At 37.6% G+C, this 27,643-nt stretch overlaps 1 protein-coding gene across 1 annotated transcript; it reads right to left on the bottom strand.

Moving 5' to 3' along the window:
- Positions 1–743: 743 nt before the first annotated feature.
- LOC129273598 (tudor domain-containing protein 1-like) lies at positions 744–25,903 on the bottom strand. Its single transcript, XM_054910654.2, has 19 exons — positions 25,790–25,903; positions 24,834–24,903; positions 24,197–24,279; positions 22,455–22,568; positions 21,356–22,038; positions 20,238–20,340; positions 19,227–19,314; positions 18,448–18,585; positions 16,762–16,941; positions 16,152–16,329; positions 12,978–13,061; positions 11,867–11,986; positions 10,790–10,903; positions 10,043–10,213; positions 9,154–9,465; positions 7,061–7,171; positions 6,560–6,730; positions 4,127–4,290; positions 744–1,870 (listed from the first exon to the last, which is right to left on the bottom strand). The coding sequence occupies exons 1-19, from the start codon at positions 25,876–25,878 to the stop codon at positions 1,616–1,618; spliced, it is 3,228 nt and encodes a 1,075-aa protein (XP_054766629.2). The 5' UTR covers positions 25,879–25,903; the 3' UTR covers positions 744–1,615.
- Positions 25,904–27,643: the final 1,740 nt, after the last annotated feature.

Below are 27,643 nucleotides of genomic sequence, written 5' to 3'. Positions count from 1 at the left end.
CTTTGAAATTGTGACCTTCAAATCTACTCAGATCATCCTCACTCACATGTACGCATACACGAAGAAGATTTCAGATGATCCCTCGAATGGTTCTTCAGTTTTTGCGATGGCAAGATATTTGAGAAAATGATGAGCCGTGTGACCTTTGACCCCAAAACTAATCAGATTGCCGTCGCTCCCGTGAGCAAACATGAGCTAATTATGGAATTGAACCCTCAAACAGTATTTAGTAGCCAGGAAACACGATATTTAAATAACCTCTGACCTTGATATCTGTCACTCCTTTATACTTGGACCAAGTTTGACATTGATCCCTCAAGCATGTCTTTAGTTACAGTGAGACCTAAAAACAGGAAGGATGGACAACCCGAACACATACTGCTTCTGGCCACTGCCTACGGTGGGTGGAGGCGAAAACTAAAAATCTGTGGAATAGAAAGTGGTATATTATCTTGCCAAAGCATCTCTCACTATTCAGTGAACAGAAACAGATCAAAAAACAATTTGTGAAAAAGGAAGAGATATATTGCATAACCATAACATTCCTCCCCACATGAACCCAGAGGATAGTAACTTTGACATCTCATGCGACATCCATGATTGATTAGATATCTGTGAAATTGAAGTGGTATGTCATCTAGCCACAGCATCCCTGTGTGTCAAATATCCAGGCTAAAACAAGCAGAGGATATCAAGATAGAGAGATCTTGTGGAATAGAAACGGTATATTATCTAGCCATAGAATCCCTACGTCAAAAATCCATTGAATAGTAACGGTGAATATCCGATGATGATCAAGATAGAGATCTGTAGAATAGAAGTAGAATATCATCTAGCCTAGTACTCCTATCCAATTACACATTGAAAAGTAACAGGTGGATATCCAATGAGATATCCTTGATCAATTAGTAGCATAGAAGTGATATATCATTAACACACCCCTTGCCTCAAGAGAATAATGGATGTCCAATGAGACAATCATCAAACAGAGTTTAACGGAAGGGAAGTAGTATATCACATGGAAGTATGAGATAATAGCAGTGGATATCCCACGCATCATCGTTGATCAAAGTTGTATAGCACCAAGACAAAGCCAAGTAAAGTCTATTCACATGCTGACTAAAGAAGTGGTCAATCTACAAAGGAAAGACCAACCAGTAACCCTCTTAGCAAAAGAAGAAAAATCAACTGTCATACTGGATAATCTGGATTTGGTAAATGTTTAAAAAAAAGTTGAAGAAAAATCTTTTACCATCCCCATAACATCTCACAACATGATTGATGCTTAACTTGTGAGGCTACAGTCACAAAATGATAAAAACGCTTATCTAACAAAGTTATTGAGAATAGCATGCATGGATAAGATTTTCAACCTCTCTGGAGCTGTAAAATAAAAACGAGCAGGTTCATTACAAAATAAAAAAAATTATGCATGCCCAGAAACTGGAGCAGTCTCTACATTTTTACCAATCTCCTCTTGACAAAGGTTAACACACAGATTTCACTATTAACTTAGCAACCATAATCTTGCTTGGCCTGTGACCTTGAGCAATTCTAGAGATCAACTTGACAATATAGTACCTTTGGGTGGACTAGACTCCACGTACAAGTGTCCTTATGCGGACATGCCCTTAGCCATATCCAGCTGGGCTTGTAGCATGGCCATTTGCTCCTGCATGGTTTGTAACTGCTCTGGACTGAGCGCGATGACTGGAGCACTACGCGGCTGGTTTGGAGTTCTGGGCTGCTTTTGCTGCTGCTGCTGTCCTCTTGGGGATTCCCCAATAGATGGATGGGAAGAAAGAGAGGATGGTCCGCTGACTTCAGATGGTTCAACACCAGAAGCTTCCTTCACCAGGTTGATTATTTCCTGTGAGAAGAATTTGAAAGAAAATGTAAAGAGCTTGACTTCTTGAAATTTGCAATTGATAAACATTGGAATTCTTGGACAAATTTTCCCTCAGCTAACCATACGTTAACATTTCAGTAGCTTATATCCCGAGAGTGAATCGGGCTATTATAAAAAATTTTAGAAGGGCAAAGTGTGTGAAGAACTGTCTTTCTACTCATGCATTCGGTACGACTTCATAGCTCTCCAGGCAATGTCATTGGGACAAACAAAAGTATATGGAAACGACTGGGCGTCAGCTTCAATGGGGAAATGGATGAATTGTTGACTCCAGGGCCCCCGTCTTACAAAGAGCTGAGATTGATCCGATCAACAACAACTATGGATGGCCAGAAACGTCAAGATTCAGTGTGATTCTCTTTAATTACTTAGGAGCTTGTGTAAATTTCCTGTAGAAAAAGTTACGGTATGGATGGATTTAAATACAGTTGAGACTGATTGGATCAATCGTAACTCTTGGTAAGACGGGGGCCCAGACTTGGTAAAAAGCACAGGAAATACCTGTAACGAAGATATCTTTTGGGGAAATCATATTTGGTGTACCAGCGGTAAATCTTCGACCAAGCCTCATTGGCCTCGGTCAAAAGTGTCAAGCAAGGGAAAGGGAAATAATGAATTTACCACAGGCATTTTTCAGGGGCAGTACACAGCATCTGCCAGTCATAAATCTCGATCTACCATTGATCGACCATGTGTGATTTATATCCAAATAGTGTCAAATTCCTGATGAAAGCTAATGCCTCACTGACTTAAACTAGCACATCAATGATGTGGAGCTCATCCGGCATCTCGCAACGAAATTTAACACAATTTTAATTTCAGCCCAGTTGACACTGTAGTTAATTACATTGGTGACATAAATTGAGGATATAGAACATAAATTGATGAAGAAATGACATAGAAGCATTTTTTGTTATCTATGAATAAATTTCATATAAATTAAGCATAAATAATTTTCTAGTCAAAAATTTCGAAACTCTGTAGAACCTTGGTCAACCTCATGTAGCTCTCAGATGGAACAAAAATAAAGAAGTGGAATTTTCTGTGATTTATGAAAACATTTTGCATGAAATGGTATAAATAATTTTCTACTGAAAATTTCAAAATTCTATGCAGAAGTTTGGTGAACCTCATGAAGTTCTACCAAATGGAAGAAAAAAAAATCAAAATCGGTCGATACGCATAAATTAGCATATTTTATGAGTTTCAAAATTCTGTGTAGAAGTTTTGAATCCCCCACCTAATGCTATCATATAAAGCAAACAGAATTGAAATCAGACTTGAAATGATGAAGAAGAAGCATTTTGAAATTCAGTAAACAAATAAAGAGGCATTTTCTGTGATTTATGAATTTTGCATAAATTAGCATAAATAATTTTCTACTCCAAATTTAAAAATTCTGTGTAGAAGTTTGGTGAACCTCATTAAGCTCTACCAAATGGAAGAAAAAAAATCAAAATCGGTCGAAAATTAAAGAAGAAGCATTTTATCTGAATTTTTAAAAATACGCATAAATTAGCATATTTTATGAGTTTCAAAATTCTGTGTAGAAGTTTTGAATCCCCCACCTAATGCTATCATATAAAGCAAACAGAATTGAAATCAGACTTGAAATGATGAAGAAGAAGCATTTTGAAATTCAGTAAACAAATAAAGAAGAGGCATTTTCTGTGATTTATGAATTTTGCATAAATTAGCATAAATAATTTTCTACTCCAAATTTAAAAATTCTGTGTAGAAGTTTGGTGAACCTCATTAAGCTCTACCAGATAGAAAAAAAATTAAAATCGGTCAACAAATAAAGAAGAAGAAGCATTTTATGTGAATTTTTAAAAATATGCATAAATTAATTTTGCATAAATTAGCATAAAAATTGTTCTAGTCAAAATTTCAAAATTCTGTGTAAAAGTTTAGTGAACCTCATAAAGCTCTACCAGATGGAAGCAAAAAATTCAAAACCGGTCAATAAATAAAGAAGCATTTTTTAGTGAATTTTGAAAAAGGCGCATAAATTAGCATATTTAATGAGTTTCAAAATTCTGTGTAGAAGTTTTGAATCCCCCACCTAGTGCTATCATATAAAGCAAACAGAATTGAAATCGAACTTGAAATGGCGAAGAAGAAGCATTTTGAAATTGTGGACGGACGACAGACGACGGACGCCACGCCATGGCATAAGCGAAGGGCCAGATGAGCTAAAAATAGATAATTGCATACCTGGGATATGTTAAGACCTGTAGCCGGGTCCTCAAGTTCTACATATGTCACATTATTCCTATGCTCAATGGCTCTGAGGATGATCTTCTTGCTCCCAACACCAGTCATCTCTTTCAAGGTGTTATTTATCTCCTCGCTCCTTTGTCCATTGTCATTGGGAAGTCCTGGGATGGGGAAGAAGAGAAAATAGATGCGTCACAAAAATGTCTAAGACTAATTACAAATAGTTTTAATTCAATTACAAGGTGGTTCATGAACCACATGTCTTGCCTGATATCGGGATTAAAACTATGATCTTTTGACATTATCACCCTCATGGACACACGTGTGGTACTACCCAATGGTTATTTGTACCAAGTGTAAACACAACTGATACAAAAATAAATGAGAGCAATTTGAACACCAAAACTTAAAATTTTGACCCCTAGATGACCTTTGAACCCATCACTCTCATAGACACAAATGTGGTATTACCCAAGGATCATATGTACCAAGTATTCATTATTTGACCTTTGACCCCATCACCGTCATGGACACACATGTGGTATTACCAAAGGATCATATGTACCAAGTATGAACTTAATTGATGCAGAAATGAAGAAATGAGAGCAAGTTGAACAAAAACTTTAAAAGTTTGGAACAGACTAATGGACTAACAGACCAACAGGAAAAGTATTACTGGGTCTCTACCGAACTTCGTTCAGGCGAGACAAAAATTAAAGGCTGACTTGAGTAGGAGCAGCAAACAATAATTTCATATGATAGTCTTAAAAAAAAAAAGATTGATTGTAACAATATCATCATAGACCTAGATCTAGGAAGTTATTGCACACAACTTGGTGAAAAGATGTAACCTAAGCTGCAAAGCCCATGAACTTAAAGCTAAATGACAGTAGTTGCAGTAAAATACTGATTTCGTGAGAAAGTCTGTAAAACCAAGGTTAAGTATTACTATATCATTTTGGATCTAGATCTGGTACAGTTACATAAACTGAACTTTGTGAAATCATAATATCTAAGCTAAACAAGTGGAATGCCTCTGGCCGTCTCACCTGCATCACGCGATTCAATATAGCAGCAGTGCTGATTTTGAAAACTACTATAACTCGCACAAGATGTTCAGTGATACTTGGTTACTCTTATTTCCACGTTTTATGAACTAGACCAATACACTTATAGAGATATGATGGCAATTCAACAAATACCCCCAACGTGGCCAAAGTTCTTTGACCTTACATGACCTTTGACCTTGATCATGTGACCTGAAACTCGCACAGGATGTTCAGTGATACTTGATTACTATTATGTCCAAGTTTTATGAACTAGACCAACACACTTTCAAATTTATGGCTGTAATTCAACAAATACCCCAATTTGGCCAAAGTTCATTGACCCTAAATGACCTTTGACCTTGATCATGTGACCTGAAACTTGCACAGGATGTTCAGTAATACTTGATTACTATTATGTCCAAGTTTCATGAATCAGATCCATAAACTTTCAAAGTTATGATGGTAATTCAACAGATACCCCCAATTCGGCCAAAGTTCATTGACCCTAAATGACCTTTGACCTTGGTCATGTGATGTGAAACTCAAGCAGGATGTTTAGTGATACTTGATTAACCTTATGTATAAGTTTCATGAACTAGGTCCATATATTTTCTAAGTTATGATGACATTTCAAAAACTTAACCTTAGGTTAAGATTTTGATGTTGATTCCCCCAACATGGTCTAAGTTCATTGACCCTAAATGACCTTTGACCTTGGTCATGTGACATGAAACTCAGGCAGGATGTTCAGTAATACTTGATTAACCTTATGGCCAAGTTTCATGAACTAGGTCCATATACTTTCTAAGTTATGCTGTCATTTCAAAAACTTAACCTCAGGTTAAGATTTGGTGTTGGCGCCTATAGTCTCACTCTGCTATGCAGGTGAGACAAAAACGATCACACTGAAGATCGCCAACACAGATAGGCACACGTGGGACAGTGTATCATTATTGCTGGAATAAAGACCCGACGGAAGTGACAGAATCCGCGCTTATTTTGCTCATTTCTCAGCAACTACACAATTTCTTCCAGAATTCTTTGGCACGTATTTTTTATTCATACAGACACTTAGGTGATCATTATATTAAATTCTGTAAAAAGTCATTTTGAGATCGTCCCCACAACTGGAATTTATCTTTAAGATCACCAACATAGAAGAGCACAAGTGGGAACATTTACCACTATTGTTTGGAAAAAAAAGACTAGTATTTTGCTAATTTCAAGCAAGTACACATTTTTCTAACAGAATTATTTGACATATAATTTCCATTCACTAGAGTAAACAAACAGTTTTCCCTTTTATCTGATTCCATTTCAACTCATTTCGAGATCTTAACCACTGCTGGAATTCAAATTTCGAGGATCATTTTTCACTCACCGGCAATACAGCATCTGATGCCAAGTATTGGTACAGCCACTATGTCATCACTGATTGGCCTCATCAGAGATAAGTGAACCTTCTCTCCATTGCCGTAGTCGATGTATTGGACATCAAACTCGTCGTCGGGCAACTCCTGTAGGATGGCGGCACGGTACCAGTCCTTGTCCTCTGGAGAGGGACGGGATCAAGACTGATCATCAACATCATATTGATTATAGTCATCAACACCATCATAGTAATTCTTATCATATTCACTAACATATTATTGCTATCATCATCATTGTCATCGCCATCACCATCATCATCATCATCTCATCACCACCATCTTCATCTTCATCATTAGCATCACCATCTCTATCATCAACATCATAATCGTCATCATCACCATCATTACCATCATCATTTTCTTCATCACCATTATCTCTTTTATGATCACTTGCGAAAGGGCACCTCTTTGTCCAGTGGTCTTTCAAAACATGCTCTCGAGACCATACATACCCGAAAATTGAGCCCAGCACACATTCCCAGCTCCTGGTCTGAAGTTCTGCACAGCTGGCTGGCTACTGACCTCCTTCCCTCCTTCTGCAACCATTCCTAGAATCTGGGTACCTGTAAGAAGGGGTGCATTGATTTAACCACTTCTAACAAGTGGAACGCCTCTGGCAGTCTCGCCTGCATTATACAATGCGATATAGCAGCAGTGCTTCCTTTGAAAATAGCTAATGATTTTTTTATTCAAAGAAAACACTAATATGATAACAAAATACTATGCCCATTGACCCAAAATTACCTTTGACCATGATCATGTGACCTAAGACATGTGCAAAACAATAATTCATACTTGATTATCCCTATGTCGATGTTTCATGAGCTAGATCCATAAACTTCCTTAGTTATGTTGCCAATTCAACACATACTCCCAACACGGCAACAGTTCATTGACCTTTAAATGACCTTTGATCTTGGCCATGTTCCTGAAATGCATACAGGGTATTCAGGGATACACTGCAACTCTTATGTCTATGTTTCATGAACTAGATCCATAGACTTTTAAAGTTATGATGACAATTCCACAAATACCCCCAGCATTACCAAAGTTTCTTGACCCCAAATTACCTTTGATCTTGGTCATGTGACCTGAAACTCGCACAGGATGTTCAGTAATACTTGATTACCCTTATGTCCAAGTCTCATGAACTAAGTCCATATACTTTCTAAGTTATGATGACATTTCAAAAACTTAACCTTGGTTAAGATTTCAATGTTGACAACGCCGCCGCCTCCGTCGGAAAAGCGGCGCCTATAGTCTTGCTCTGCAATGCAGGCGAGACAAAAAGGAGCCCTGGAAATCCCCATTCATTGCAATGTTAAAGTTTATCCTATGTTGCAGATATAGGAAGTAAGCTGTGAAAAGTAGCCCCCAAAGATAAAACATAATTTTTGGCCTAGTGTTTCATGAGGCATCTTGTTACCCTTTTTATTCATGGACTTATTTGTTGTGAGCCGTTCCAGATGAAATGATTACAATAATCAGTCCACAAATACCCCCAGCATTACCAAAGTTTCTTGACCCCAAATTACCTTTGATCTTGGTCATGTGACCTGAAACTCGCACTTGATTGCTCTTATGTCCACGTTTCATGAACTAGATCCATAAAATTCCAAAGTTATGATGACAATTCCTCAAATAACCCCAACATGGCCAAAGTTTGTTGACCATAAGTGACCTTTGACCGTGGTCATGTGACCTGAAACTCAGGCAGGATCTTCAGTAATACACTATTACCCTTATGTCTACGTTTTATGAACTAGGTCCATATACTTTCGAAGTTATGACAACATTTCAAAAATTTAACCTTGGTTAAGATTTCGATATTGATTCCCCCAACATGGCCTAAGTTCATTGACCCTAAATGACCTTTGACCTTGGTCATGTGACCCAAAACTCAGGCAGGATGTTCAGTAATACTTGATTACCCTTATGTCCAAGTTTCATGAACTTGGACGTAATGACATTTCAAAAACTTAACCTTGGTTAAGATTTCAATGTTGAAGACGCCGCTGCCATCGGAAAAGCGGCGCCTATACGCTGCTATGCAGGTGAGACAAAAACTGAACTGACTAAAATATTTAAAAAAAGAAAAGAGAGATAACAGTGGCCAAGACTGACTGATCTGGGCTCGTCAAAGTAAGAATATGCCTGATATGAACAATATCTCCAATAGAAAATTATTTTTACATCATCTAGCATCAACACAGGAAATATAATACATCTGCAGGCTAAACATCTTCAGTGTACATTGATTACTCGCTTGCAATCTAAGAAGAGTTAAACGCTCTTGAACCTGATAAACCTGCACCTTATCTACATATGCAACAGCTTTATTCTGTACCCCAGAGTAGCCTTAAACAGACATGAATGTCATAAACAAACAGGAAGTGAAACATTAAGACAGGCAATCAAAAGGAACATGTAAACATGTAGATCACAATTCCAATGTGAAAATGCTTATTGTTGGTATCATTTGTATCAATTAATAAAGCCTACTTTAAATGTTTAGAAGACAAATTTAGTAAGAAATCTTCCTTACTTTCAGCATCAGACGGGGAGAAGCCATAAAACTCTCCAGGTGATACTGCTTCGGTAATCACAAACTCTGTATCTTTGTTCAATGGCAATGTCCTGAAGGTCATGTCTGAACCCTTGGGAGCTTTGACCTTTGGCTGGACAAGCCCAACTGCCTCAGCAATGTTCTCATTCGTGTTTGGATCCTGCAAGTTCATGAAGATCGTATCGTCCTTCTTCTCTGTGAAAGTTGCCAGAAAGAATCCTTCCTTGCACTGGCTGAGCCGCTGCATGGTTGCTTGGGAGAGGTCTTGGGAGATATCACCAGCAGGAAGATCTGTGTACATAAACAATACAGAGGGGAATATAAAGAGAGGTTGTGGAGCGTCCTGGCCCAGTGGATTAGTCTCCGGACTTTGAAACAGAGGGCCATGGGTTCAAATCCCAGCCATGGCGTGCTTTACTTCAGCAAAGGAATTCATCCACAGTGTGCTGCACTCGACCCAGGTGAGGGAAATGGGTACCGGCAGGAAGTAATTCCTCAAAATGCTGTGTGCACCTGAATAGGTAGCCTAGCTTAGCCAGGGTAATAATAATAGCAGGGCCCGCTGAGAGAAGTTTTCGGAACTGAAATGGCTACCCCGGGTAAATATACAGATCTTGTTATAATCTTCATTATCATCTACGTGAGATATTACAACAGTACTCATAACATAAAAATAAAGGTGATGAACACCCTCATTCTACCATGATGGCCCAATGAAAGCACATAAATTATATTGAATTTTCACTGATTTATTGCTATGTCCTTTTACCCTGGCAATGCATTTCCCCCAACACATTTGAAAAATATCCTGCATGTCTTTACTTGAACAGCAATGTATGTACCAACTATTTTCAAACTATCATCATACCTGCGAAGGAAGCAACGAACGATTGCTGCGGTGTGTTGTGGAATTGGGTTGGTAGAGGGCACATTCTTGCTGGATCCAGGACCTCTGTGTTACCAAAGTCGAGGTACTCCACAAAGTAACCTCCGTCCATCTTGGCAGACTGTATGCTCACCCTGTACCACTGGTCATCCTCTGTAGGATCACATGAAAACATATATTAGGCACCTTTTTCAGAGGTCAGAGCTGTGCGTTTCCCACAGGAATTTTCCAAGCGGCTTTTTCAGTACGAATATTTTTAATTGGGGAATGCCGGTAGTCGCAATAAGACATGTGCATTCAGCAAAGGATACCTGCTAAAAACTCAGCACAGACTTTTGACAAGAACTCTGAAGGTGAATTTAAGGGTTGTTTCGCAAAGATTTAATTTGATATAACTTGAAATAATTTGATACAACTTGATATAGTCTGAATAATTATGTAAAGTGAAAGGCATTGAATTAATAATGTAAAACATCAAAATAACAGAAAAGAAATTGATGAAATGAAAATTCAGAAAATAAAACAAGAGACATCAACAAAACTAAAACAACTCTAATTATATTCTATCTCAGGGCCCTCAAGGACAGCATTTAGTATAGCTGATGAGGCTACCCTGATTAAATAAAACTGAAATTAAAAAATAAATAAAATATCTATCAACACACAAGTCCTTACAAACTGAACTTCGTGCATGTGAATACAAATTTGAGTTTTAAATACTGTACTTACGTGTGAACCTGCCGGCACAAACTTCACCAAGCATTGGGGTGAAACCAGGTGGCTGTGACTTGCCCTCCATGCAAGAATTCAATGCTCCTGACATCTCTTCTATTGCCTTCAAACCTTGCATAAAAAATGAGAGGAATATAGCATTCATTTTGAAGCACTACTTGTGGCTGGATAGGAGGCGGAAAAGCACACTGAATAACCTGCAGGTTTTCTCCTCAGAACATCATAAGTGTTTACCTGGGTTAAAAACTTGTGTAGAAATCTTCTTTTTTTTATTTATAGGTAGTCAGATGGGGCACAAATCTTTGCAGATTTTTATCTGCACATTTGGAATTCAAACTATTGGAAATAGTAAGGAAATGTTAAGTCCAATATTTCTTTCACTTTTAAAGAATGAGTAAATAAACCAGAAAGCACAAGATTGGTAGTGTGAAGAAATATTGGTTGGCTGTCAGTAATTTCACAAAGACTTGGACCACAGCTTAAGTTCCTAATTACTATGGTTCAGTCAACGGGCCTTGTGTTTTTGTTTCAGATGTAAATATTGTTTTCTAAGAGTTTACTACAATAAAATGATAATGGCGAGAGCATTATCAGATCAAAGAGACCATTTTATTTTGCAAAGGTGTCTGATCTCACTGAAACTTTGATTGCCATAGGCTGATTTCATTTTTCCAATGACAACCTACATCCATGTCTGAAAATAAGCCAAGAACATGCTGTAAAATGAATTCCTGAAAATCAAATACAATGGTACAAAAAAAGAAAATCACCTTTCATTGTAATCTAGTAAAAGTGCAATTTACACCTCATTACATGTAGACAATCTGGAAAACCTTTCCTTAAATATTGATGTCAATAACTTATTATCACCATGTGTGTCAAGTAGTCTTGATAACATGAAAATTTGCCAGACATAACAACAATTAATGTACACAAACTGGATTCCAAGTATTGCAGTTCATTTGTTCCTAACAAGTGACAGGAATGCCTTCTTACTAGGTTCTCAGGAAAGAAACATGGATAAAATCACATAGAAACCAAGCTTATTGATGAAAATTACAGTGATTTTCTTACTTTCAGGGGTGATAACCTGGCACTGCATCTCCCTTGGGTTCACATAGTTGTTGATTGCTATCCTAACCGGTTCACTCCCGGATGGCATCTCCAGACGCTTCATAGAACTCTTCAATAGAACTACAAAGAGGGAGCAAGAAAATTGGATGGTTGGGAGAAGGCAAGTGCATCAGTTTACGTGGTATGCAGTGTAAACTAAGGGCAATTCCATAAAATGATCAACCTTTTTGTATGTCCGACACCCATTTTTCTCAAGCCATACTTCAATTCATAAATTGACCAAGTCATTGTCCTTTTAGAACATTACAGACTATCAAAAGAGCAAGAAATCAAGAGACAGAAAATTTAATGAAGGTCCCACTTATAGGGGGTCGGATGTACATATTTTATGGACTTGCCCCTAAGTTTCTTTCATGAGGAATGCTTAGAAGTTTACCTGTGGTGTACAAGTGATATTAATGCACAATAATCCATGGGCAGAAATATTATTTAACAGTCATTCTTTCTTCAATTATGGTGATTATTTCAAGATATTCACTTAATCCCCGTTTATTATCTTTTTTTCACTGGTGGAGAGTATATTAATTGTAGATTCAGAAAGGATATACATCCAGTTTACATGGAAGTTGATTAATTGATATCAGATTATTATTCTGGTAGGGACCTCTCATGCAGCAAAGGTTCAATTTCAAAAGCAACAATGATTACACTTTTTCTAACACCAATTTGCCATAGATGCCTGTGCACTATGGTTAAAACAGCCGTTTTCTCTGTAGATTTTGTACCTTTAGGAATGGTCTTCACATCCTTGAAATGGTGTTAGTGTTTGTTATTTCTTTCATGAATTGCGCATGAATTCCGAGAATGTTAGATAACATTTCAAATCCATATCATCCAGTTTGAAAAGAAAAAGCCCGCTACACAAACAACAAATAAATAAATGAATAAATAAGAATTGGCCTTAAAGTTACAGAGAACAGAGAAGCAAAATATCATTTAGAGCACATCGGGACATGTTTTATCAATGTTCTTTTTATGGATTTCCGCTCTATAATACTTTATGATGGGTTTTAAAAAAAAAAGGGCATAGAAGACTTGGAAGAGTATTTACCTTTCCTGGGTGGTGGTGCGGCTTGTCTACCCTTGGGCCATGCCAGTTCCTGTTTGATCAAAGCATCGCCAACCGATACTGTTCCTACAGAACAATATTATGGAAAGAAGAAATAGTCATTAACAATACAAATTGGTGACATATGCAAGTAGTATGAATCAAACAAATTAACTACTAACTTGCCCAGCCTACCAAATACTTATTTACTGAGCATTTGTGAAAACTGCAGGATTCCTAGGAGTGTTTCACAGGGGAAAAATTACATGGGAACTGAGGACGATTCAGCCCCCGAAATGCTCCAAGGAGCCCTGGAAATCCCCATTCATTGCAATGTTAAAGTTTATCCGACGTTGCAGATATAGGAAGTTATGAAAAGTAGCCCCGGAAGATAAAACATAATTTTTTGGCCTGGTGTGTCATGAGGCATTTTGTTACCATTATTTTTTTTTTCATGGACTTACATGCATTTGTTGTGAGTCAATCCAGATGCAATAATTACTATTATCAGTCCTAATCAATGTTTGTTACATGAAATGCTCCCAGGTAGCAAAACTGTAAATGCTATTGCTGCCCATGCTGCAACACAAAATACTGCTCCCAACTTTGGTGTCATGCATTCTCGTTCTTGCTATCATATATTTACTCTTATTGTTTGATTTATCACGGTTAGATAAAATTAACTGCTGCCTTGTTAGAGTATATTACTGAAAGTCCTTACTGCACATGAAGAAATAGCTTAAAGTGATCGTTTCACTTTGTTCTGATTTAAAAAATTCTCATTTTGGTTCCTGAAAATGGGCTAAACATTAGGCTTATAGTGTAAAAATACCATCCCAAAAGTTTCAAAGTATTATATTTACAGGATCAATTTTAAAACCTTGGAAATGTAAACCAAAGTTTGAAAATAGTTGGGAGTTGGTTTCAATGACTATGTGTATATACAGGGAATCTGTGCACCACAACACATTAATTCTAGATGAACACAGCATGACCTAGTGTGTACAAGGTATACACTGAATGTACAGTGCAGCTAATAGCGTGTGTATAGTATAGGAGATACACACAGCAGAAGGCAGTCAAAATAGCCAACGGACTTTTTGAATTGGAGAAAACTGGTCATAAGCTGAACCCGTCTACTAGACGGTTCTCAAAATCAGGCTAATAAATTGCTACTTGTATCTAAATTAGAGTTTTTCATCCTATATTGTGGTCTGTTTCAGGGTTTTTTAGGACAAATACAGGCACTCATACGCACGTTTCAACTCAGTTTGAGAAATTTTTAAATCAGCTGCTCACAAAGTTAAACGATCCCTTTAACCCTGTCTAGGCCGGGTATTTTGGGAGTTTATATGGCCGGGGGGGGGGGGGGGGGGGGCCTTGAGATCTCAGCCATCGATCGCGCAATCATGCCGAAAATTGGCACACACGTTGTCTAGGATATAATCTACAATATCGAATATTAATTAATTTTATACAAGTTGCCACTAATTGATTGTGCTAATTTATGCATAATTGGTATGCAAAATCATACTTTTTCCTTCAACTCCCTAAATAAAGCTCCAAATGTTCTAATTATCGGTGTAGAGACTCTTTGTTGTATTCCTAGCAAATGTACATGAAAAAGAAAATTGCAATATCCTTTCAATTTCTTACGTATTATATTGTTTTTTTTTCAATTTCTTATGTATTTCTTTATTTTTACCTCAATTTTTTTTTTGCGAGACAAAAATATTGCGCGAATCGTTGAGGGGGGGGGGGGCTCGGATAGGCCTAGATAGGATTAACCCTAAAAAGACTGGGGGGGGGGGGCTGATTCAGCCCCACACCTCCGCATTTTTCGCGATAAATTTGTAACGTGAAAAGCTGGTGCCGCGCTGTTCCATTACTTTTTCCTTTCAAATCTTGCGCAACTTTTGAGACCAAATTTGCGACACCCGAGTACGTGGTTCCGAAATTACGCAACATTTCGTAGGTGCATGTCGACCCAAAATTCCTAAAAAACGCGAATTTGTGTACAAATCAAATGCAAATTGTGTTTTTAGCCAAAATTCATAAATGTATCATTATTTTCAATTTTACTAATCAAACTCAATTAATTTCATCTTGTTTATGGTCAGAATAAAGTCCCGGACAATTTCCATTGAAAAAACAATATAAATCAAAAAGTCAAAAAAACACAGAAATACATAAGAAATTTTAAAAACAATAAAATACATAAGAAAAGAATTGTGATATTGATTTTTTTTTAATATACATTTGATCAGAATCCTACAAAGAGTCTCTGTATAAAAAATTAGCAGTTTAGAGGCCTTATTCAGTTAATTAGAGCAAATCTTTGATTTTACGCATAAATTAGCATAATTAATGAATTATGAGATTTTTCTGAAAATTTGATCCTACAGTCTTGGAGATTATGCCATGGGTAACGCACGTGCCAATTTTCGTTGCGATCGCACGGTCGACGGCCGAGATCATAGGGGGGGCTGAACCAGCCCCCCCCCCCCCCCAGTCTTCATAGGCATCAGAATAGCCCAGTCTATTTAGGAACAAATGTCTCAATGCACACATTTATTTTGTCGGAAAGATGCAAATATGCCCTTTCTAGGGAGTGTTTCATCAACACCTTTGTCCAACAAGTTGTCCAATCTGACATGTTTTCTTGATTTTGATCGGCTGAGAAACACTTAAACTGTTAGATACGGGACTTGTCGGATAAAACGCCAAACAAATCCCTTCATGAAATGCTCACTCGGGCTTAAATTAACTGAAGACAATGCACGGGTCGTGTGGTCCAATGGTTAGGACATTGGACTCATAATTGCAAGGTTGTGAGTTCGAATCCCCACTCTGCCATTGTCTCCACTTTGATAAAAAAAAGGCCCGAGAGTAATATCTGTCGTCTATAAGGTCAGCCATTATGACTGATCAACCTACACGTAAAATGTTTCCTAGGTAATTGGTTATATACCAGCTTGGCGTTTACCAGCAAAATGCTGTCCTGCCGAAAAAACAAAACAGAAAAACAGAAACGTTGACGCCTAGTTCACTGGCATTGATGTTCCTCTCATTAGCCTTGGGAGGATTTTTAATTTTTCCCATTTGTGCTGCAATACAGAGAAATATAGTCCATGCCCTACAAGTAACGAAATCTAAGGAACCCGACATTTAACTTACCTAATTTCTTATCCTCGACATTCATAACAACTTGGTGGATGCCTGCTTTCTTTCCTTCAAAGCGTACTGTGGGTAATGGACATTCCTCCATCAGTTTGTCCATCAGCTTCACACTGTCATAGCACCACTTGCCTGAGCTACCCCTTGGCTCTACATCAGCTATAGCACAGTGCAATCCCTGGTGGTTCAAAACAAAAATGTACTGTATGAGCATAAAATGTGGTTTTCTTTTTTCACTAAAAGTACATGTTCGGCATCTCAAAAATGTCACCCCTGTATATGGCCACTGATGAACATGAAAATGCCACCAACTGATGCAAGTAACTAGTGAATATGCTGAAGGAGTTAAAGATCATGAAATTATCTATATCTATGCAAAGATTCTGGGTTTATACTTCAGACGTTGCATTGGCATTAATTGACCTGTGACTGAACATTGGACATGTGAGAGAACTTTGACCTCATGATCCTGTTCACTTCACATACATTTAGCGATACTACTGCATGGTTCAGAATTATCATGATCAAGCACGTGCACAAGCATCTCTGATAAAAAAAATCATAAATCAGAAGTACTGAGAAGAAACTGGTTTCAATCGTGTTAACTTACAAATACTGGGAATTCGACTATCTCTGGTAATGCAGGTCGAAGGTCGTTGAAGGGAACCACCTCGGTGTTACCAAAGTCCAACATGAAGACAGTGGCTACACGTTCTTTGTTGATCGTCTGGATGGTTGCTCTGTACCATGAATCATCAACGGCATACTTGGATATGCACATCATCCCAGGCTGTGTACCATTGAAAAGAATAATAAAACATTTATCTTGCCATTCATGTTCCTCTTTGCTACTTGCATTTGTTTCTTTTGTAAAGCGGCTGCTCCGTTTATCTGGGGCCTATTTTAAAAAGCTTACTAACGTCAATAACAAGATCTTTGACTATTTAGAGATCAAATAGAACTGGTGCAGACACAAAACTGAATATAGAACGATCAAAGTCTCTTTTATTTTCAATTTATGATAGTATACATACAGAACACTGAACAGGTTTAGAAAGGTGACAAAATGTCATTTAACCCTAAAATGGCCGGGGGGGGGGGGGGGGTTGAATCAACCCCCCCCTCAACATTTTTTGCGATCATCCCGCCACGCGAAATTTTTTGACCGCGCCACTCGCAGAGTTTATACTTTTAAGTCTTGCGCATCTTTTGAGACCAAATTTACGACGCCCGGGTACGCGGTTCCGAAATTACGCAACATTTTGTGCGTGCATGTCAGACCAAAAATTGTTCCAAAACGTGATTTTGTGTACAAAGTCAATGCAAATTGAGTTTTCTCATCTTATTCATAAAGATATGATTATTTTTACTTTAAACAGCTGAAAGCAATTGATTTTAGCATAATTATGCTTCAAAAAGGTTGTGCAATAAATCTGGTGAAAAAAACAAAAAGAAAAACAAAAGGTTGAAAAACATGGAAATACATGAAAAATTCATAAAACAATAAAATACATAAGAAATTGATTTCCGAACCGAAGTTTTTTTCAATTGCCATTGTTAAGAATGCTACAGAGAATATTTTTACAAAAAATTAGCATTCTAGGAGCTTTATTTAGTGAATTAGAGCAAAAAGTATGATTTATGCATAAATTAGCATAATTAATTCATATAAAATAAAATCTCATTATTTTGGAAAATTTTACCATACAGCCTTGTAGATTACATCGCACACTACCAGCGTGCAAATTTTTGCGGCGCTTGCGCGATCGGCGGCCGAGATCTCAGGGGGGGGTTGAATCAACCCCCCCGGCCACAGAACAGCCAAAAAAGCCCGGCCTAGTTAAGCATGCAGTACTAGAATTGGTACAAACAAGGTACCCAACATTTGGAAGACTGGATTCCTATTCTGATCTCCAAATTAGCATTTCTTCATCACATTTTGTCCCCCCCCCCTCAAAAATTCAACTTTTCCATGTAGTATTTTGTTCATAAATTTGTCACACTGAAATTTATCATTTTTTCCCTTTGAAAGGAAGGGGGAAGTAAGTGATGATATATACAAATGAAAGATAAAATGTTGGGAATCTACAAGAATATAAGTATTTTTGTCCAGTCTTGCACAATGTTCCTATGCATTGTGGCAGGTCTCTTTTTTATATTACTGGTTTAATACATATATATTTTGAAATCCATCATATTTTATTTTCAGAATAATTCATTAATTTATCTATTTTATGAAATATAATAAAATTGCACTGGGTGGCAGGACTATATATTAATCTTCTACAGAACTTACTTTGGGGTCTTGTAGAGGTCCAGAAGCCTGCACTTGCTCCATGAGGAGTTTCAGCATTTTATTGTACAGCGTCACGTTCTCCTCATCGCCAACTTGAACCCAGAATGAGCCAGGGTTGTTCTTATGAGTTAGTACCACCTATCAGAGGGAACATACATCAGAGAAAATTGGAAACAAAATGTGGAGGGAAATATCTCTGAGACCAATGGGGAGCTTACCAAGGTGATCTTCCAGAGAGGAATGGCTTGAATGTTGAATGCATGTATATTTTATCTATTTTCTCATGCGGTGGTGTGTGGTGTTTATTAACCATAAATCTCATTTTCCATAGGTTACACTGCATTATGCTGTTGTTAGGGGCATGTCTAGGTTGGACAGCTTGTTAGCATTGCCCGGAGACAGAATTCCATTGTACTGTATTCCAATGTTTTTTATAAAGATTATAGTCCGAACATAGAATCCGCTCTTCATTGAAGCAGGCATTTTATTCAGCCAAAAAGACCATCATCAAATTTATCCTCCCTCTTCAATGCTAAATGCTGGGCAGACACTGTTGAAAGGTTGACCACACTGAATACTGATCAGATAAATAAGCTATCCACAGTTCTGTGGTAACACCAACTTAGGTAGTACTTTAACCCTGACATTAGCAGAGTTGCCAAGACATGATTAGAGCAAACTCCAGATATCCTACACTTATAAAAATAGCAAAGTCAGATTAACATAGAACCAAATGATAGTCACATTCAATACAAAAATAAGATATATTTCAGACTTACTCTCATTTCTTTCTTTGATGGTTCAACATACTTCAGATTTAGAGATGACAGTGCAGGGGGTGACGCACCTGTGTCCTTTTGGTCGCCACTAGTAAAAAAAAATATGTAGATATATATTCTTTTTTTTAATACACAATTGAAAGTGGGAAATTTGCTCATGTATCTCAAGATTTACAAAGGTAATAATAAGTAACTAATGACAACTGGGGTGGACTGACGTAAAGAAGAGATAATAGCTTAGAATAATTGATGCAAGTACTGCGAGGCAAGTTGTCTCATTAGTTTCAGTGTAATCAACTTGATTTCCATTGGAGAAGCTCTGTTGTAACCAAGGTACCATGTATGTAAAGAGGTAAAGTGGAGTCTTGTGAGATGAGGGCACTCATTAACAGGCCGTGCCATTCGTGCTGACTTGGCACTGGAAGCTAGCTACATGTACATTACCATACCAATAGGCCCTATGGTGTTCCTGATCAAATTAATTTTTCAATATGGGGGAGTTGTTGGGCTGAGTGGTACAGGGCACCTGACTGGACACATGAAATTATGTGACTCGATCCCTATCCATGAAATCTATGCTCTTGAACAAGATATCTCATTGAATGTGCTCTTTTATCCTACATCAGCACAAATCAAAATGATATAAGCATTCTTGATATAAAGTGTGCACTTGTTAAAATTTTTAAAGTACAAATATTACAATGTTATACATGTAGGTCAGTCCACGGTGAATTAATCAATTTCCAAGCATCTCATGAAAATGTGGGATTTCAAGTTCGTTGTTTTCGGTAGTGTTGGAAGGATAATTTTTTGGTTGTCTACCCGACCTCCACAACTTAATCTGATTTCATAAAATGATTCAAATCACATAATTGAGAGCTCAGCAGCACCTACTGAGATGCATGCCACGATCAACTTCTTTTCAAATTCGGTACTGTGCTAATGTAAACATCAGTCCAACATTTACACCAAACAGTCAACACCACACTTGAAAGCACCCAGTGAGCTCACCTGGACTGGCTTGGTTTGCACCTGTTCTTGTGTTTCTTCCAGTCACCCTTCTGGCAGACAACAGAGCAGTATGGAGCACCACACTTTGAGCAATGCTTAGACCCTGTCCCAACAAGGCAAGACAAGAGAGAGAGAGTAGTAAATGATGTGTTGCAAGGAAATATTTGCGATCAACAAAATTTTTCAGTGTTAAATTTACAAGTGATATAGCTATTTTAACTATTGGTAACTGCAAATGAGAATCACAATGAATTTTCAAGAGAACGATGAAAGTATGACTATGCGTCACAGTTAGAAAATATTTTGAACAAAAGTGCATAATAGATGTTGACGGTGCTGGCCGTACATAGTGATTGATTGGATCAATCCAATCAATCACTCGCAACTCTTTGTAAGACTGTGCCCTGATATTGGGTGTAAATATACGATCGAATGAAAGTCTTGTTTGATTTTGGACCCCCCCATAAAAAATGACTTGCAGTTGATTACAAGTTTACTAGACAAGGCAGAAATATAACTGAAGAGAAACTAGATTTCCAACTGATGCTACAGGCATACCAACACAACAAGACCCAAGTGATGGTACATTGGAAATGACATTGGTTTGAATGATAGGAGTTAGTTTCACTGGTGGGATATAAGATTGACAAATAAAGACAGAAAAGGGTGTAAGTTGTTAAGCAAGATTTAATTGAAAACAAGAAGCTAAAAATTTGGTCTGACAGTGACAGGAAAAACATTTCAGAAGATTAAAAATGTGAGATTCACAAATATCAACAGATGAGCCACACTTAAAGTGAAGGAACTGTACCATCACAAGGCTTTGCAAATGAAATAAAGTAGCTAAGGTAATAAAAAAAAAATATTTATAAATATGAACAGTGATTGGTAAGAAGCACTGTTCATAAAACAACTCTTGATTGATTGAAAACTTCTGAATTATATTAAAAAAAAACAATTATGAAATAGATTCCCAGTCTTATAAGAAGCAAGTGGGTGTAAAACACAAAGACAAACATTTAATATTGAAAGTTTTTTTTACACAAGGTTTGCCATAGGCTAAATGTAGTTACACTAACTGTAAAATTGATTACATGTATCAAAACACAAGAGCATACCTGACTTCCCGCATGCTTCACATGGTTTCAAGTCAGATTCTGCCTTCCTTTCAGACGTCCTTCTTGGTGACTTGGCTTTTGGTGGACTCTGATTCTGAGCATCCTGCTCCTTAGGCACTGGTGTTGGCTTCTTCACATCAAGGCTTTTGATCTTTGTCGGACTGGGCTTGCTAAATGCACTTCCTGTAGGGCTTGCGAAGCTCTGGCCCTGACTTCTTTCCGCTGGAGACCTTCCCCTTGTAGGGAGACTGTTGACCTGCCTCTGGTTTGCGTCATCATTTGCCCGATGAATCCTGGTGCCAGGACCATTGTAAGGCAGACTACTGGACCTGCCATTGGCTGGGGACGTTACGTCACGAGATACCGTGGAAGCAGCCTCTTGCTTTCCGCCGCCTTGGTTTTGACCTTGGCTATGGTTCTGCTGCATGTGAGTCATCAGGGCCATTAGCAGTCGTTGGCATTCCTCACATCCTGCGGTCACCATGCTGCTCATTGGAGAGGTCTGTTGGGCGGGGGACCTGTTGCTCTGGGGAGCCTTGTCATCTACACCCTTTGCGAAGCCATTGACAGGGATACCATTGTTCATGCTGGATGGTGCCGAATGGGATGGAGGTCTCATCGTCTCACGTGTGTCACCACCAGGACTAGGTCGGAATGGCCTACCGCCATCTCTGTTAGAATGCCTAAAAATGATCAGAAATAGCAATCAAATGCATCAACCAATCAAAGTCACATCAGTGTAACAAGACACCTTCATGGTTAGCAGTGATTATGGGTGATGTATGAAAATATTCATATTGATACTTTGTAAGAAATAAATCATTGAACATTTCACCTGAGAAATCGGCTGACACTCCATTTTCAAAATGACTATTAATAAAGCAATTCTTCAAGTACTGATAACCACTATCAAAGTGCTTGACGTGGAGTATGGCATGACGATTCTAAATGACTAAAATAATTAGAAATTCCCATTGCTATTAATTTAATCGTGAAGACATTTGGGTTCTCATGAACTCCCAAAACTACCACACAACCTGCCTCAACCTTGATTAAATATAATTTTAGACAGAGTTCACTCTGATAAATATTAACTTACTCGGATGGGCCCTCTCTTGCCATGGCTACTTTGATGCATGTATCTTTAATTTGATGACCGTCAAGTTTCCTTATAGCATTCTCTACTTCCTTTGCCGTACCTACATTCACAAACCTACAAGAGAAAAGAAAAGGGAAATGGAGAGAAAAAGCAATGCAGTATAAAATCTGTTCTAATGCTATAATGCATCTTGCCCTGTAAACTTTGACCTCATGACATGAATGGTCCATGGCACACTGAGGTCAACTGAGGGAGTCTGTCAAAATTAATTTCATGACAAAGATTAACAATAATATCATCATGTAATTATTAAGTATGCAGCACTTATACATTGTATTAATCGCTATATAAATGTTGCATATCATTATTATCATTATTCACTATAAACTTACAACAAATGGAAAGAACATGAATCACACGAATTAATATTTACTCTAAGACCAGCTTGCCAGTAACATGTAATTGAGAATCCACTGAGCTGTCCATTCCAAGTCCTAAATATTGTAACACCAAACTGTAATCTTTTAAAAGTACAAAATTCCTCAGCTGCCTTCTGGTTTGCTTGGATTCCCCAAAATAGAAGAGAATGCAAATAGGCTATTTCAATATCCAACATGAAACACAAAAATGATAACGAATCATTAGTATATTCCAAATAAGACAGTCTGAGAACTGCACCGTTTAGATACAAATACAAAGTAAGAGGAATGCTTAGAATGTACATGTAGCTGGGAAAAGACATTGAGCAAGATGCATGGTGAATCATGGGTATATTGCGCAATACACGAATGAGGGGAATCCCCAATAAAGACTTCCCTTCTCGTTACCATGCTTTTTCTGTTGCCTGGCCCTGGCAACAGATTCTATTTCCTCTCTTAAGAATCATTAAAAAAAAAACACCTAAATAGACAGTATCCATGTATTGGCAAAATATTTTGCTGTATGTCTGATTCAACAGAACTTTCAGATTTCATATCAGATAACACTTGCAAAATACAAAATACTACAAAGAATGTAGAAGCATTTTACAATTGTTTGGTACATAACTTTTTTTTTCTTCCTTTTTTTTAAGTACATGGAAAAGGTATGTACTCTTTCAAGAATTTGATCAGTCTGACCAAAACCACTCTTGATTTCCTGCTAATAAGTGCAACTTTTATGGGGTTTTGACATGCAATGTCACATATTCATTCCAACAGGGGAAGCTTCAAAGGGCAATGTTATATGCTTTTCACACTGCACTTTTTTTCCTTAACCCCGGGAAATTGGTGGGGCTAAGGGGGTGGTCTTAGCCCCACCAATTTCCCGGGGTTAGGCTTAGCCCACTTCCTTTTTAACACTACGTTTTAGCAAAAGTGGGCGAGCACGGTAAAATAGTACTGTACTATCAGGCCCTGCAAAAAAAACAGGGTTAGCCGGCTTATTGTGGTGCTAGCACAATTGCGGTGCCAAGAGATGCATTGTGAAACAAAACTGAGCTAAGAGAAAGTGGGGCTAAGAATTAGCCAATCACAGAAGTCAAAATTGCACGTCAATCGCGCTCTGGATGGTAAAATCATCAATATTCATGAGCTGTGTGACAGTCCAGGGTTAAGGCGTTAACCTCGTCTAAGCAAATAGTATGGAGTTAAGAAGGACAGTGTGAATCCAAAAAAAGAAAGTACGGGGTTAAGGATAGTATGGGGATAAGGATAGTATGGGGTTAAGGAAGTGCAGTGTGAAAAGAATAAACAAATACTCACCCATAAGTATGGGGTTTGTCAGAAGCTTTCACGAAACAGTCTGTCACTGTGGCTACAGAAGAAAATAGGTTTTCCAGCCCCTTCTGCAAATGACAAAAAAAGGAGAGAATATGACACATTTTCTATCAAAGGTGAAACTAAAACCTTGTGAAATTAGACTATTAATGTAGATATTTTAAGTTGAAAAATTTACAACAGAGATATAAATATAGAAGAAAACAAAAACCTAGAGGTTTTTGACTTTTAAAGCTCATTCAGTCTCTGTATAATTCTAAAAGTAAGATTGAAACGTTTATTCAGGCTTCACATATCAATGATAAAGATGCATTCCTACATGAATGCCTACACTTAAATATGCTTTGTAAGAAATGAGCAGTGATAATGGGCCAATTTTTTATTTGCTGTCTCTCAAATCCTAAGTTTAAAAAAAAGAAGATTTTTGGTAGGTACCCAAAAATCAATTTAGAAAAATAGGTACAGACATGCTTACATGTATATTGTATTTAGGTGCTATTTTTTTTAACAATAATTACAATTTGTCTCTTATTATATTGGCAAATTTCAACTTGACAGGCTCATCTCATAACACTTCCCATATAACATACTTTAAAATCCATACAGAAATACTGCCACTCACTGTTGTCATTTCCTTGGGCAAACCATTTACGAACAAACGAAATCTCCTAGGTCCATTGCGACTTGCCCCACTGAACATAAAACAAAACATTTGATATCATTACTCTCATCATTTACATTGCAGTATCCTTGATTCATTCAGGCCTTCATGTAATTTCTTAATGTCAAAACTCAAAAAGACATGGGGAGTGTTTCAAGAAAGGACTTGTCATACATGTCATCTAACAAGCCCTGTTTTGTCCAAAAGTTGCCATAGAAATAACACTTTTCAACCAACCAAAACTTCAAGAGTTATCAGGGGAGCATTTCATCAACATTTCTGTCCGACAAGCTGTCAGATCTGACAACTTTCCTTGATTTTGATTGGCTGAGAAGCATGATTACTATGGTAACTGTTGGATGGAACCGGACAAAAACGTCTGACATATCCTTTCATGAAATGCTCCCCGGATCTGACAAATTTGTCAGTCCACAAAAGGGTATGAAACACTCCCCACATAACCAATCAGCCATATTTAGGCTTGGTCAGTCTAGCTCGGAAATGTGTTTTGGGGTCAGTTTTTCTTTCGTACTCTGACATTATTAGCCAGAGGTATGTTGGTCATCCATTGCATGGGAGATTGACTTTGATTGGAGCGTAAAAGAGCTAGACTGAAGAGGCCAGAGTTGGCTTTTGAGTTTTTGAGACATGATTAATGACATATGGTGGGAACCCAGCCTGCATGTATCTGAATAGGTCAGAATCATTTCATGTTTTTGTTATGGAAGCTAATGGTCGAGCAGGGGAGGAGGGGGGGGGGGGGACTTCCCCTAAAATTTTGCATTTACATACCTCCATTTTATGTATACTATATTGACAAAATATGGGAATTCTTTCAGCCCAAATAGAAAGGTGAGGGAGGAGCAACTACTGTTTATACACAAAATATTCAATCTTTTTCCCAAAATAAGACTTACTTTCCACTGAGGCCGGAAGCAGGACCCTTATTGTATGAGTTAAAAGAATGGTTTGCATAGTCATCTGCCATGGGGTGCCAGTTATCCATTACAAATGTAGGTTGTATTGGTGCTGCTCTGTTAGAATATCAATAAATTCACATCATCAATCATAAAAAGCAAAGAGGCAAAGTGTAGCTCTGGGACTAGTGGGTGCATACATGTATGTTCATGTGAACTTGATAAATTGAATGTAGAATCAATTCCTCTCATATTAAGCACTATGAGCTCTAGAAAATCTATAATCATGAACAATACAAACTGCATCCAGATCTCTAATACATTCTTATTGGAATATTAGGATTATAAGAAATATACTATAATCATAATTGAAAAGACTTTGGGATTGATAATATTCAGATTTTTCATTCATTACATAGCTGTCAACATTAAGAAATTAAAATCTGGACAACCAATGGCCGGGGTCCAGGTGACGACCAAGCCCCTGCGGGGTTCAGGGGCGGAGCCCCATGTGGGGGTCAAGAAGGCAGAGACCCCTGAAGCTCCTGGATTTGAGAAACTTTAACCCTAAAAGGACTGGGCTCTTTGACATGTATCGAGGACTGGGGCATGAAATATTCTATGGCAATTTTTCCCACATTTTTTGTCCACACAAAATTTCAGTAATCAGGATGTCTTGATTTTGATGTTTTTTAACTTAAGAATAAAGGGGGGGGGGGCGAGGAGTGTACAATGAAAGAACTGACATTTTTTTCTTTTGATATACATTTGGGCAAGTCCAAGCAAAATAATTAGTGCTTCGATGCCTTGACTGCAGCCACATGCCGGGTATAGTGTAGGTTAGGGCAGACAAATTTTTTCACACGAGACTTGAGCAAAAGAGGGAAATAACAAAACAGATTTCTATGCACAAAGAAAATAGAATAGAACAAAAATGATCCCCATCCTTTCTGATTTTTCAATGTGGACAATTGCCTCTTTGGAATAATCTTGGACCACAGTAATAAAGAATTGCATGCAAGTACGTAATCAGGAAGTATTTTCTTTTATAGCCTGAAGATAAAACTGAAATACATGTAGAAAATATGTCAAGTCAATACCAAACTGAAAATTAAAAAAGTGATTTAAAGAACTAGTAATATGTGAAATATTCTTTTAGAAAAAAAGGAAAATTAAAAAAAAAATATAGGCCCTTTCATGTATTGCCGTCTAACAATACCTGTATAAAAATAAGTGTTTACTTTTGTTAAGACTTTATAGATGTTGCCAGGCGGTGCTGCCAAATGGTGCTACAGTATGTTGGAAATTTGCAGCCGCCTGACACCACAGATAAATTGTCCAAGATAGGTGGCAAAGATCTATATTGTGGGATGGCAGTACGTAACAGGGCCTAATAAAATCTTTTTTTTTTAATGAGACAATCTCAAGATGAAATTCCATGATCTGGCAAGCCCGACAGACCTGCACAAATCACCAGTGCTAATTTCATACAGCTGAGACTGAAGGATTGTATTTGAGAAAATAAATATTTTACAACCATCAACACTGGAACAAAAGAAAAAAGAAAAAAATTATAAATGTTGTTGAACTAGTCTTCATGAAATAAAACTTGCAGTAAAGAAAAGGAATAATTTGGCATTCAAATTTTAGTACATAATTACTCCAAGTGGAGATCATGACAATCTGAAAGAAACACAAAAACAAATTTAATTAATTTGTAATTTGGGCAATCCTGCTGGTAATCAAAATGTCAATACGTGGAAATGGAAAGTTACAGCATATTTTGAGACATCTACAATACATGTAGCTTTTTCATTCCTAAAGGCCCATGCCTGATGTCTTTACTTATTCTAT

The sequence above is a fragment of the Lytechinus pictus genome, chromosome 12 (assembly GCF_037042905.1).
Source record: "Lytechinus pictus isolate F3 Inbred chromosome 12, Lp3.0, whole genome shotgun sequence".
Lineage (NCBI taxonomy): Eukaryota > Metazoa > Echinodermata > Echinoidea > Temnopleuroida > Toxopneustidae > Lytechinus > Lytechinus pictus.
This window is presented reverse-complemented; position numbering and strand designations above follow the sequence as displayed.

What these genes read in the sequence shown, in the direction of transcription:
- LOC129273598 (XM_054910654.2), bottom strand. Translation starts at nt 25,878, where the DNA reads ATGGATAACTGGCACCCCATGGCAGATGACTATGCAAACCATTCTTTT. An exon ending in GACAAACCCCATACTTATGG is followed by an intron (nt 22,569 to 24,196) that starts GTGAGTATTTGT and finishes TTTCTCTTGTAG; the next exon opens with GTTTGTGAATGTAGGTACGG. An exon ending in TTGTGCCGGCAGGTTCACAC is followed by an intron (nt 10,214 to 10,789) that starts GTAAGTACAGTA and finishes GTGATCCTACAG; the next exon opens with AGGATGACCAGTGGTACAGG.